At 38.8% G+C, this 12,910-nt stretch overlaps 2 protein-coding genes across 20 annotated transcripts in view; one reads left to right on the top strand and one right to left on the bottom strand.

Annotated features, from left to right (window-relative positions):
- Window positions 1–12,910, bottom strand: part of XRCC3 (X-ray repair cross complementing 3) — a 68,274-nt gene that overhangs the window by 54,661 nt on the left and 703 nt on the right. For 3 of the 16 annotated variants that reach the window (XM_072630108.1, XM_072630114.1, XM_072630118.1), the window contains exons 1-3: window positions 12,292–12,548; window positions 11,816–11,898; window positions 3,217–3,321 (exon numbers count right to left, since the gene is read on the bottom strand). The gene's annotated coding sequence lies outside the window, so the exon portion shown is untranslated. The other 13 variants (XM_072630105.1, XM_072630112.1, XM_072630117.1 and 10 more) reach the window with 6 other exon arrangements.
- Window positions 12,458–12,910, top strand: part of ZFYVE21 (zinc finger FYVE-type containing 21) — a 47,746-nt gene continuing 47,293 nt past the window's right edge. For all 4 annotated transcript variants that reach the window (XM_072630124.1, XM_072630122.1, XM_072630123.1 and 1 more), the window contains exon 1: window positions 12,458–12,843. In XM_072630124.1, the coding sequence (XP_072486225.1) occupies window positions 12,685–12,843 (159 nt within the window). In that variant the 5' untranslated portion in view covers window positions 12,458–12,684. The remainder of the gene's footprint in view (window positions 12,844–12,910) is intronic.

The raw sequence follows: 12,910 nt of genomic DNA, 5'->3' as shown, positions 1-12,910 counted from the left end.
GGTATACAAGTCTGATGAAGTTATGAAATGGTAACGATTCCTTTATAAAGCAATATGGCATTAGATAATAAAAGTTAGTTATTCTTACTAGTTACCGAACTAGTGATACTGTTATTGAGATTATATCATAAGAATCTCCTTGGTAAACTTTTTAAGACATTTGTTTGTACAAAAATACTGTTAGTAGCATTACCTATACAGTAATAGCAAAAAACTAAAAACAACTTAAATGTCAAATGATCAGGGAAAGGTTGAATACATTTTGGTCTATTAATATAATAGAATATTATTGTAATAAGAAATGACAAATATTAAGACTACAAAGAAATACAATCGTCTTTGGCCATGACCAATATGTTCATTTATTTTGCTTGATTATTCTTATTTGTTATAAGAAATGGCTTCTGTTTGGGGGAGAAAGTGATGACAGGTAAAAAAAAAAAAGGACATCATTAAAAAAATCATATACAGAAAAAAAGAAGTTAAGAAGGGTTAACAAGTTAAGGCAATTTTGTAATTTCTGTGATGAATTTAATAAACACTCAACAAATCACACATAAATTCATCCATGATTTCTTATCCTATATAACACTTAACCATGTCTTTCTATAAATCCTCTATGGGGAATCTATACAATGTGCTGAGGTTCTGAGTGTCTTGACATTACAATAAATGCCAATAAATAAGATGTAGCTAGTCTCCATGTACTTTCCCTCACTCTTGTTAAATTATCACTCTGTCCATCTCCTATTTTAGGGATATATCTCTTTAGTGGGATGTTTTATGGACTGTGAACATAATTCATTGTTGGTGAAATGCTGCCTTCTATTTTTGCTTACCATGCACCTCTCCAAAGACCTTTGGGTGACCTGAAATTTTGTTTCAGCAAGTACTTATTAAGCACCTACTATGTGCCAGAGACTATGCAAAATGTTCTCTGACCTCAAAGGGCTTACATTCTATCTGGAAAAACTACATATATAGATAAATAAATTATGATTCTTTCATGATTTTGTCATTCTCTGATTCACTGTCATATAGAAATATCAGAAGTATACTTATATTAAAATGATAGACTTTACTTTCAAGAATAAAAATTTGGGATCACTGAGAGCACGAATTTCCCCAGATACAATCCAATCTGCTCTTGTATGCCTATAAAATGACAGGCTTAGTTCACTAATAATCTGCAATGTCTATTCAAAAGATTCAGTATGGACTGGTGGACCTCTCCATGGTTGTCTATCCAAATGCCCATCAATACCTGGACAAAAGGTATTACTTATTGTTTTGGTGGTGGTGATGGTGGTGGGTGTGGGGGGTGAGTGTGTGTGTGTCTGTGAGAGTGTGTGAACAAATGCTTCTGAAGGATTTTGGGATTCCATTTAGGAGGTTTTTATAATGTTGCATGTTGCGCTATTTATAAACAGAAAAATCCAAAGGACCTCACCATCTATGGGGAATACCTCCTCAATTTGGATTATGTTCTAGATATCTTCCATGAAGTGACAAACAGTACTGTCAACCATGCCGTCCAGTTTTATCCTTGATTTGCTATTAATAAGCAAAAAGCTATCAAGCAAAGGTTTTCCTGTAGTATCTATCAAGGAATCTAGACACTATGGAGAAAAAGCACTCGTGGTCAGGCATAGTGGTTCATATCTGTAGTCCCTATTGCTAGGGAAGGCTAAGATGAGAAGATCTCTTGAGTTTGGGAGTTCTGAGAAGCAGTAGGGCTAAAGTTGCTTAGGGTGACCATAATAAATCTGGCACCAACATGGTAAGACCCCAGGTGTAGAGGGGCACCAGGCTGCCTAAGGAAGGGCAATCTAGCCAAGGTCAGAAAAATAGAGTAAGTAAAAACTTCCATGCTGATCAATATTGGGATCAGATTATGAATGGTCACTACTCTTCCACAATGGAAGAGGGGAGCAAAAAAGAAAGAATAGAAAAAAGACAAAACATCCTTGAGGATATAGTTTTCTCCACTGAATTAAATGCTTTTTTAATAGTCAAACAACAACAAACTGTGGAATCTGGTATTCTCTGTGCCTTTCCATCAACTGTGTGACTATAAAGATGTGGTCTCTTATAGGATATCATTTGTAAAAAGCCTGCTCATTCTCTTTTCTTATTTTCATCAAGGAGACTCTTAGATGTGCTAATAAAAATTTTTCTCATAAAGATTTAGTTGAGATGAAAAGTTGGCATATGAGTCAGTAGTTATTGTATCCTCTCAGTCACCTTTTTCCAGTAATAATAGCTCTGATTTTTTTTTTCAGCACCCTCTTCATTTTTGAAAAATCTTTAAATCTCTCATTAAGCTTGAAACTTTTTTGCCTCTAGCATGGACATCTTCTCTTGATTGGATTCAACTGCCCTTCTTTTATTTTCTTTAATGTTATTTCTACTATCTCAGAAACTTTGATGTTAGGGTCTAAACAATAATAACACTAGAAAAAAATCCAGAAATTATGCAATAAATCAATGAGGGGAGGACAGAAAAATAAACAGGATGAGTTCAATATTACTTTGTTAAAGCTAATCATTATAACTTTGTTAAACATATAAATTACGGAAGTTAAGAATTTTACATACAATATTTTTATGGCTTTTATGTATCCAAAAGTTTGGGTATATTAAGTTGACAAGTTTATTATAAAAATTAGTCTCACAAAAAAACTTTTTATGGTCAAAGTTAAAATCAAATAAAAATTGCACACAGAATGCTTAAGAAATATATTCCATCAAAGGTTCTATGCTTAATAATGTTGTCAGGTTTAAGAAAGAAGTTAAATTTTCAATATAGCGTCATTTTCAATTACCTAAAAACATCATTCGGGATGGTAACTTGGTAATAGGACCTTAGCCCAATAAATTTATGTTTATGCTAATAAGCAAGGGGGAAAAATGGAAAACACCAAAATCTCTAAAATTATGAAAGTAAAACAGTTCTGTTTTTGTAACAAATATAAAAATAACTAATATTTATTCCTGTAAATCTGTTAAAATACAAGAAAGCTAAAAAAGATGACAATCAGGTAAAATGCAACAGAGGAAAGTATATACCTTTAGTAGTGGATAATTTACACAAAATATTATCAAATATCTAGAAAATGCAAGTAATTCTCTTACTTTGGAATATAACTATATATGGAATAACACTAAGTGTAAAGTTAATTCCTATATACAAAAAACAAATGAAAAAGATGGTACCTATCATTGATATACTCAGTTTCCAATTGTATGAAAGATCACTTGATCGATGCATTCTCAGTATTTTTCAGAGTAATTTTCCTTAAATCTGTCTCCATGAAATCTCTGTAAAGACAGTAAAGTCAATTTTCCTTCTGTGCTCAGGGAAGTTTAAGTTCTGTGGTAATATCAAAAGCAATTATGATAGCCTAGGCCAAGAAAGTTTAATCACAGAATCTTAGAATCTCAGAGGTGAAACAAATCTCAATGGTTGAATCTGTATCTGAGCAGGAATTGCCTCTAAAATATTTCTGAAAAATGCCCTTTCATATTCAGCTTGAAGACTCCTGGGGATGAGGAACTCTCTACCTCCTTAAGCAGTAGGTTCCACTCAGGTACTCATGACTCTCTGGAACTGAGCTGATAGAATAAGATGACTCTTTCTTCCCTATTACAGTTCTTCAAATACTTCAGAAAAGGTTTCATGGATGGTGGGACTTGAGTTGGGTCTCGAATGATGAGTAGGATTTAGAGGGGAGAAGGAAGGGCATTTCAGGTAAGTATTTCATGGAAGTTATCATAGAATGGGACAATGAACATGTGATGTTCAGGAGACTTTCCTGACTGGCATGAAGAGTTCCTATTAGGAAGCATTAATTAGACTTTATCTTGAATGCAACAGGAAGCCATTAGAAGTTATTATCTTTTGTTTGTTGAAGGGCAAAGTACATGTATCATACTACTTGGTTGTTCCATTAAAATTCTTGAGTAGGCCCTCAAATTCTCCCACAATGTTTCATCAAAGTATAATGAAGATCTTAATTTTTCAAAGGTTATGTCAGGGACCCAAAAGCTCTGGAAAGACTTTGAGAATAGGCCCAGTGTTGGCCTGTGTGTCCATCATATCAGCTATAGCAGAAACGGCACTGGATTTGGAGCAGATCATATGGGTTTGATTCTGGCTCCACTTCTTTCTGTTAACTGATAAACTCCTTCATTGCTCTGGGCCTCATTTCTAATTTCCTCATTTCTGCAATGGCAATAATTTTGCTAATGCTACATACACTAAGAGGACTGTAGTGAGCACCAAATAAGATAATATATATGAAATGTTTTGTAAATCATAAAATACTATATAGATGAACTATGATAATAGAGCATTTAATATGCACTGACAGTATAGAAGATAGAAAATCTTAATGAAGCAGAGTACATTGTAATAAAAGAAAACAGAATAAAAAATATAGATATAAATTAGAACAAAGGGAAAAGAACAATTTGAAACAATGGTGAGATCTCTACAAACTAAAGAAACTGAGCTTGAAGATAGAGAAAATTTGAGAAACTGGCCTTCCAAAAAAAATTATAAAACTAAAATTCTAAATATTGTATTTCAGGTAGATATACAAGAAAACTGGCCATAAGTATTGGAATTCCTGGAAAAGTGTAGTACAATAGAATTCCTAAATTTAATTCACTCAGAATATGAATACTCAGGCTGTAGAATTTTTTTTTGGGTGGGGGTCAATAAGACTAGCAAATTATCAAGAGGACACAATGAATAAAAATACTGTCAGTTTAAAATAGCCAAGTCTATTCATCAATAATTAGACAACTAAAGAAAAGTTAGAGTGATATTCCCCCCTAAAAAAAAGGTGGGGAGGATAGCTCATACCTAAGATGAATAATTTGGCAAAGAACGTATTATGTGAAGAAAAGTGGACTTTTAAATAAAGTTAATGGCTTGCTTTCATTTCTCCTGAGAAAATCAGCGGACTTTTTGAAATACAAAATCAGTGGAAAAAAGAACTTGAATAAAGGTTTAAAAAACCCATAGCACATGCAAATTTTGCTTCATATTTCCCTGAAAAAACAATTTGCCGAGAGCTCCCTCTTTTGTTCTTATTCTTTTCTTACATTACTCACAGGTCTTCCCACATTATCTCTTCTTTCATGCCTGTGAAAAGTCTTATGACACCTCACCACACACAAGATTCCATTCCATTCCATCTCATTCACTTCCTTCTTCTCTAGAAGATTGTCTCCTCTAGGACTTCTTTTCTCTCACCAACTTTCAATTTTTTCCTGTTTACTAGCTGCTTCCCTATTGTCTACAAACTTGCCCATGTCTCCACCACCTCTCACTTACCATCCTTATTAGCTATTGTCCTATATCTCTCTCCCTTTTGGGCAAACTCCTTAAGAAGGAGTTTTATTTATATTCAGTGGCTCTATTTTCTCTCATTCTCCACCACCTCATAGAAGAAGGTGAAGGATGGACATTAAAGATCTCCTCTGAGGTGCTCCACTACTGAAGGATGACATCCAGGAAATTCTCATCATTTCCCACCTGCCTACTTTCCTTGCACTTCATCATCTCCAGAAACTTATCATTCTGCCAAATGAAATCAGCTTGGAAACTCATACCTCCTCAGATCATTTCCCATTACAGACACAAGACTTCATCATGTTCCTGTGCCAGGTAACTTTTGTCCCTCTTCCTTCTGCCTCCATCCAGCTTTTCATCTTTTTTATGTGTTGTCTCCCCCTGTTAGACTAGAAGCTCCTTGAGGGCAGGGACTGTCTTATGACTTTCTTTGTATCCCCAGCATTTAGAACAGTGCCTGGCACACAGTAGGTACTTAATAAATGTTTATTGATTCTGATCGATTCTTTTCTTAACTCTGCAATCTGGCTTCCAACTTCACAAATCAATTGAAACTGCTCTCTACAAAGTAACCAATAACCTCTTAATTACCAAACCTCATGTTTTTTTCTTAATCCTCATCCTTCTTTACTCCTCTGCAACCTATGACATTTTTCTTCACCCTTTTCTCCTTGAATATTCCCTTCTCTCTTGGCTTTTAAGATGCTATTCTCTCCTGGTTCTCTCTGACCCCTCCTCAGTATCCTTTGCCGCATCTTCATCTAGGTTAGACCCACTAACCACGGGCATTGCCTAGGTTCTCTCCTGGGTCCTCTTCTTTTCCCCCTGTATACTATTTCACTTAGTGATCTCATCAATTCACATGGGTTCAAATATCACCTCTAAGGAGATGGTTCTCAGATTTACTTATCCAACTTCTCCTCACCACCAGTCTCAACATCTCCAAAAGCATCTCAAATTGGATGTCCCATACACTTCTTAAAATCAACAAGTCCAAATTTGGACTCATTATCATTTTCCTAAAACCTTCCCCATCTTCTAAACTTCCCCAGTATGGTTGAAGGCACTATCATCCATCCTCTCAGATACCCAGGCTAGCCGTCCTCTTTAACTTATCTCTCACCCTCCATACCCAATCTTTTGCCAAGTTCTGTCAATTCAACCTTCTTAACACTTCTCCTATATGCCTCCTTCTCTCCTCTGTCACTGCCACCACCCTAGTTCAGGCCCTCACCTCATGCCTGGCCTACTGAAATATATTCTGGTTTCTCTCTCAGACTTCAGTCTCTCCATTGCCAAAGTGATCAATCTAAAGAGCAGGCCTGACCATGTCAACCCTTCCTCCTGCCCTTTCCCCTAATTCATAAACTCCAGTGACTTCTTATTGCCCTATTACCTTCAGGATCAAATAGAAGATCCAGTTTTTGGTTTTTAAAACTCTTCACAACCTGACCCTTCCCTACTTTCTCAGTTTTCTTACAGCTTATTCCCCTCCCCATACTCTATGATGCAGTGACACAGGCCTCCTTGCTATTATTCCTCAAAGAAGACACTGTCTCCTTACTTCATGTACTATACATATGGCCCATGTATGTCTGTCTGGAATTCTCAAACTTCATCATTTCTATTTCCTAGCTTCCCTGGCTTCTTTTAGGTCTCAGCTAAAATATTACCTTATACATGACATCTTTCTAGGCCCCTTCTTAATTCTAGTGCCTTCCCATTATGATTATCTCCAACCGATCTTGTATATATCTTGTTTGCACATAGTTGTATGTGGTCTCCCCCATTAGACTCTGAGTTACCAAAGGGCAGGGACAGTTTTTGCCTTTTTTTATATCTCTAGGGCTTAATACAGGGTCTGCTGAAAGGTAAGCACATAATAAATGCTTATCAATTAGACTTAGTAAGAAAAATTAAGAGCTGAATTATTGTTTACATCCTAGAAAAATGAAACAATTCTGCTGACCAGACAGAAAGGAAATGAAAGGAAGGAGAGATGAAATGATTTAATGTACACTGAAATCATAAAGGTCATTCAAACAAAGAAGAGAGAGGGGTGTGGAAAAGGGGAGTAGGAAAAGATCGTGCATATCCACGAAAAGAAAGGAAAGGAAAGGAAGGAAAGAAACAAAAATTCTACTGGTAAAAGTAGAGTCAAGAAACACAGAGAGAGGAAGGGCAGGTAAACTACACATACCTACTGATGATTTTTTTAAAAAAAATTTAGTCAACTAGTATTTATTAAGTACCTACTACATGCCAGGCATTATGCTAAGCAGAGGTGGATAGAGAGGCAAAAAACAGCTCCTGCTCTCAAAGAGCCCACAGTCTAATGGGGGAGACAACATGTAAACAAGTGTGTACAGACAAGATATGTACAGGATAAAATGGGGAGAGTCTCAGGGGGATGGCATTAAGATTAAGGAGGATTTGGATATTCTTCTCGCAGAAGGTAGGACTTTAGCTGAGACTTGATGGAAGAGCCAAGAGGCAGAGATAAGGAAGGAGAGAATGTCAGGAATAAAAGAATGTGAACGTGCTCGGTTTGGAGATAGAATGAGGAAGAGAAAGGATGCCAGTGCATCTGGATCACAGAGTGTGTGGAGAGGAGTAAAGTATAAGAAGACTGGAAAGGTAGGAGGTAATATAATAGGATGTGAGGGGTTCTGGCACCCAAAAATCTAGAGAACTGACATAAATCTATAATCTGTAATAACATAAAAAATAACTAGCATTTAGGGCTTTAAGGTTTGCAAAATGTTTTACATATGTAAAATTACGAGCTACTCACCAAAAGACAAAGTAGTCAAAGGATATGAACAGTTTTCAATAGAAGAAATTTAAATTGTCAACCATCTTCAAAATTGTAATAAACAGAAAAATGCAATTAAAATAACTCTAAGGAAACCTCACACTAATATAATTAACTAAGAGGATTAATAGGGCTAGGAAACTAGAACTGTGCTTTCATTGGTGCATGGAGCACCAGATGAGGAATTTCCCAGGCCAATTCTGATCTATACCTTCTCTGCAACTTATTGTCTTAGAAAACAGAGCACTGAGAGATAAAGTCAATTTGTCCAAAGTCACACAGCTAGGCCTTTTGAGATGTGGCCCTTGGACTTGGACCTAGCTCTGAGGTTAGCTCTCTATTCACTTTGCCAAGTGACCTCCCTAATATGGAAAAAGAGAGTAAACTCAATGCTGGAGGATCTGTGCAAAGATCTTCAAACTAATTCAAGGCTGGCAGAGAAGCAGTACAACACTTTCAGAAAATTTTTAGTTATTGAACAAAAATTACTGAATTGTTCATATATCCCCAAGAAGGTTGCTGACAGCAAAAAATAGCCCTATGTACAATATTCATAGCAGCACTATTTTTTATAACAAAGACCAGAATCAAAATAAGATCAAACAATTAATAAACAGTGGCTTAGCAAACATCATATAGAAAGAAAAAAAAATGCCATAAAACAACCATATGCACAAATTATTATTGCAATTTAAATAGACAACAATAAAAGATGACAAAATTGGCTAAGTATATATGTTGTTACCATATTACCAAAGTTAAAGAAAATATCCATCCTTTTTATTAGCAATCAGGATTCTATAATGTAGAAAGCAACACGTTTGATTTGCAATAATGTAATTCGGCATGATTTTGCTAAACTGTTTTGGAGAAATGTACTTTGTTCTTGAGAAAGTATTTATGTATTTGTCAGAAAGGGTTGTATCAATACAAAATGTTTACATTTTTAAAAATATTGCCAATGTGTATTTATTACAAGAAATCTGTTTGTCTTTCCCTCACGGGAGGTAGAGAAATCTATTTTAGATTTCTGTTTATTTAAAAACCAGAGAGGTGGGGGAGGGTCCTATAGATGTGAAATGCTGCATATACTTTCCAGAGTGGTCACTGTACTATTAGTTTTAACTTTGTTATAATATTTTGCTAATTTTGCTTTACTTTGTTACAAAAGACACTTCATGGAGTGGAAATAATCTGTAAATGTTTGTAATGTAAAAAAAAAAGTATCAAATTTAAACTTTAAAAAAATTTTGTTAAATGTTTCAATACTATCCAGTATTTGACTTCATGGAGCTTACCTACCATCTGGTAGGACACTATGACACACATTTCTTCTATACTTCAAAATAGCCCTAACTTTACTGGGGTAAGGACTCCCCCTACTAAAGCAAATAAAAACCCTCCATAAACAGTAAATAGTTTCATGAGTTGTTTTTAAAAAAATATTGATCAACTGGTAGCTAATTTGCTAGTGATAGAGACCTCATGTGATCTGCTAGGCAGATCCTAAGACACAGCTTATTCTCAAGTTCTCCCTGGGTTAGTGGTGGCTTCCAGGGGTGGCTGCATGCTAGGACAGACTTCAGAACCCAGGGTTCCCTCTGTGCCATGATATGGCATCAGAAGATTTCTGGTAGAGCTATACAATGGCCTACTAAAAGAAGGTGCTGAACATACCTACAAAAAGGCCCTGATTTTTCCTCCCTTTTCTTTTATTCATAGCATTTTACCTGGACTTTCCTTTGAACTTAGTGTTTATTCCCTTCTAACTCATTTGTACTAACATCCTGAGGAGGGACATAAGGGGAATTGGATAGTTGTCATGGGGAAGGATCAGGCAGAGAGCTGCTGATATGAGGCATCAGGATAAGTCACAGGAAAGTCAGAGGGAAAGAAAGATAAGACTAGTCCTTATAAGCATAGCTTTGCAATGGAAAGATCACTAGGAGTTAGGAGACCTGGGTTTTGGTCCTGGCTTTGCCACTGATTCAATGATTGAAAGTGACTTCCCCTCCCTAATCTTCAGTTTCCTGTTTACATCTATAAAATGACAATGCTACTAAGAAGCCATTCAACATTACAATACCTATAGTGAAGCATGTTGGGGATGATACAAAGTTTGATCCTTGCACAGAGGGTTTATTGGATTAAATTGGTTCTTATCAATTGCTGCTCTCAAGGAGTTTATAGTCTAATAAATAGTCATCAATTACAAAGCCACTGAGTTTAGAATTGGATAGCTCCTGGGGTATCTGCTTTTTATGTATTGTGTATAACAGAATGTCCCCTATGCCATTCTAATACCTCTCCTCTTTTCTCTCTATAAGCAGGAGTTCTTAAATTGGTTTCCTTTGTGATCCTTTGTAATTAACAAATTTATTTCATTAATTTAAAAAACATTAGTCTTTAAAAGGTTCATAGGCATCATCAGAATGCCAAAGGAAACCATGACACAAAAAGCATTAAGAATCCCTTCTTTACAGATATCTTACCAGTTACCACAGATTCAACCACCATTTCTATGCCCTTGACTCCCACATCTAAATATCCAAACATAACCTCTGCTTGGGTATTCCTGACACTCAAGAAACATTTAGTAAAAGCCCATTATGGGGTCAGGCACTATAAAAATTAAACAGTTGTTTGCATCTATTGGGAGAGACAAAGTATACATATATACAAATTAACAAACACAAACAGAAACAAAGTAACCTTGCTAAGGAGCGCACTAATAGCTAATAAGACCAGAAAAGACCTCCTGAAAAAGACAGCACTTGAGCTGAGGTTCAAGTCTTATTCAAGGAAACCAATGACTCCAAGCAGGAGAAGTGAGGAGAGAGAGGGTTTCAGATAGGGAGGGACAGTCAGTGAAGAGTCAGGAGGTGGAAAGTCATCTACAAGGAACTGCCTTGTAGAGAATATTGAGGGGAGAATAGAAAGACAAGAGACCAGATTGTGAAGAGCTGTAAGTGCCAAATAGTTTATTTTTTACTTAGTCTCACCCTGGTCTGTTACATCCTACCTATCTGACCACCTTTTATTTCCTTTGCTGGATCATTATCTGTGTTTTACCACTTAAGAATGCGTATACTTCAGGGAATCTGTCCGAGCCCTCACCTCTCTTCATACTCTAAATCATAAACTCCCACAGGTTCAATGATCATCTCAGTGCAAAGGACTTCCAAATCTACACACCCGGAAGTGACCCTCCAGAACTCTAGTCCCACATCTCCAAATGCCTCATGGAGGACACCTCCCCCTGGATGTCCCACAGGCATCTTAAACTCAACATTAGCAAAACCTTTCCCAGCCCCCAACCTCCACTCCTCTCACTAATTTACTAATTTTTACCAAGGACACCACCATCCTTTAAGTCTCTCAAGTCTGTAATTTCAGAATCATCCCATTAAACTCCTATATCCAATCGATTGCCAAGTCTCACCAGTTCTGCCTTCAAAGTGACACATTTGTCCCCTTCCCACTCACAGGGCTGCTGTTCCAGGCAGGCCCTCCTCACCTTGCACTCTCCTAGATGTCTCTCGGTTGGCCTCCTACCCTCCAGATCCCGTCCCCAGTACAACTTCCACACAGCCGCCAGGATGACGCGTGTAAAGAATGGGTCCGATCCTAACACTCACCTCCCGCGCTGGAGGTTCCAGGAAGTCCCCACTGATTGCTCCTAGGTTAGCTACATCCCCTCTCTGGGCCTCAGCTTTCTTACCTGTAAAAAGACTAATGCTTGTACTATTGAACATAACAAGCACTTTGCAAAGTGTTACCTAAACCTGAGTTATTCGGCGGTTAGTCTGGGGCGGGGGCGCGGGGGGTGGAGGGGTGTCATCATGGACAGCTCCCCTCGGTTCTTAGGAAGCCCCCATCTTCTCCCTCCGGACTGCCCTTGCAGGAATTCAGGGCCCCTTCCCTCCGGCGGGGGGCCAACTGCAGGGCCCGCCTCGAGGGCTGGCGACGAGCCGCAAGGCACTCCCGAGCTCCAAGCTTTCCCGAAGCCCGGCCCTTCTAGGACCCACCTCGCCCTCCGGGAGCATCCAAGACCCTGGCACGAGTAGGGGACCCGCCCCAGCACGCCATCCGCCCGCACCTCGGGCCGCCTCACCTCAACTCAGTTTTCTTGGCGGGGTTCGTCCTACGCGCGGTGGCCTAGTCCAATAACGGACGACGACACCGCCTCCTCCAATCACTGCGCAGCTGCCTTTGTAGCGCCGCTTGCTAATTGGTTCATCCTTCGTTCTTTTCAAAGCCTCTAGGGAAATGGAACCGCCCCGCCCCGCCCCGCCCTCCTTGCGCATGAGCGGAGGCTGGGTGGTGCTCTAGCTTCGGATTGGTTCAGAGAAGACGGACGAGGGCGGAGCTGTGGTTGCGATTGGGCGGCGAGGATCGGCGGGCGTGTCGATAGGGCAGCTGGGCTGTTCTCCACGGTGGGACGGGACACGGTGGCTAAGGTTGAGAAACTGTCCGCTGGGGCAACCCTGGGCCGGACTGAGGAGCCATGTCCTCCTCGTTTGTGGCGGCCGCTGGCGGAGCGGCCCTGCGCCGCGATGGCAAAAAGCTGGTGCGTTCGCCCAGTGGGCTGCGCATGGTCCCCGAACACCGGGCCTTCGGCAGCCCCTTTGGCCTTGACGAACCGCAGTGGGTCCCGGACAAGGAGGTAATGGGGCGGAGGGATTCGATGCTCCCTGGTCCCCTTCCGCCAACCACTCCCCTCCCCCACTCCT

The sequence above is a fragment of the Notamacropus eugenii genome, chromosome 1, assembly GCF_028372415.1.
Source record: "Notamacropus eugenii isolate mMacEug1 chromosome 1, mMacEug1.pri_v2, whole genome shotgun sequence".
Taxonomy (NCBI): domain Eukaryota; kingdom Metazoa; phylum Chordata; class Mammalia; order Diprotodontia; family Macropodidae; genus Notamacropus; species Notamacropus eugenii.
The sequence above is the reverse complement of the archived record's forward strand: the minus strand, read 5'-3'. Positions and strand labels throughout refer to the sequence as shown.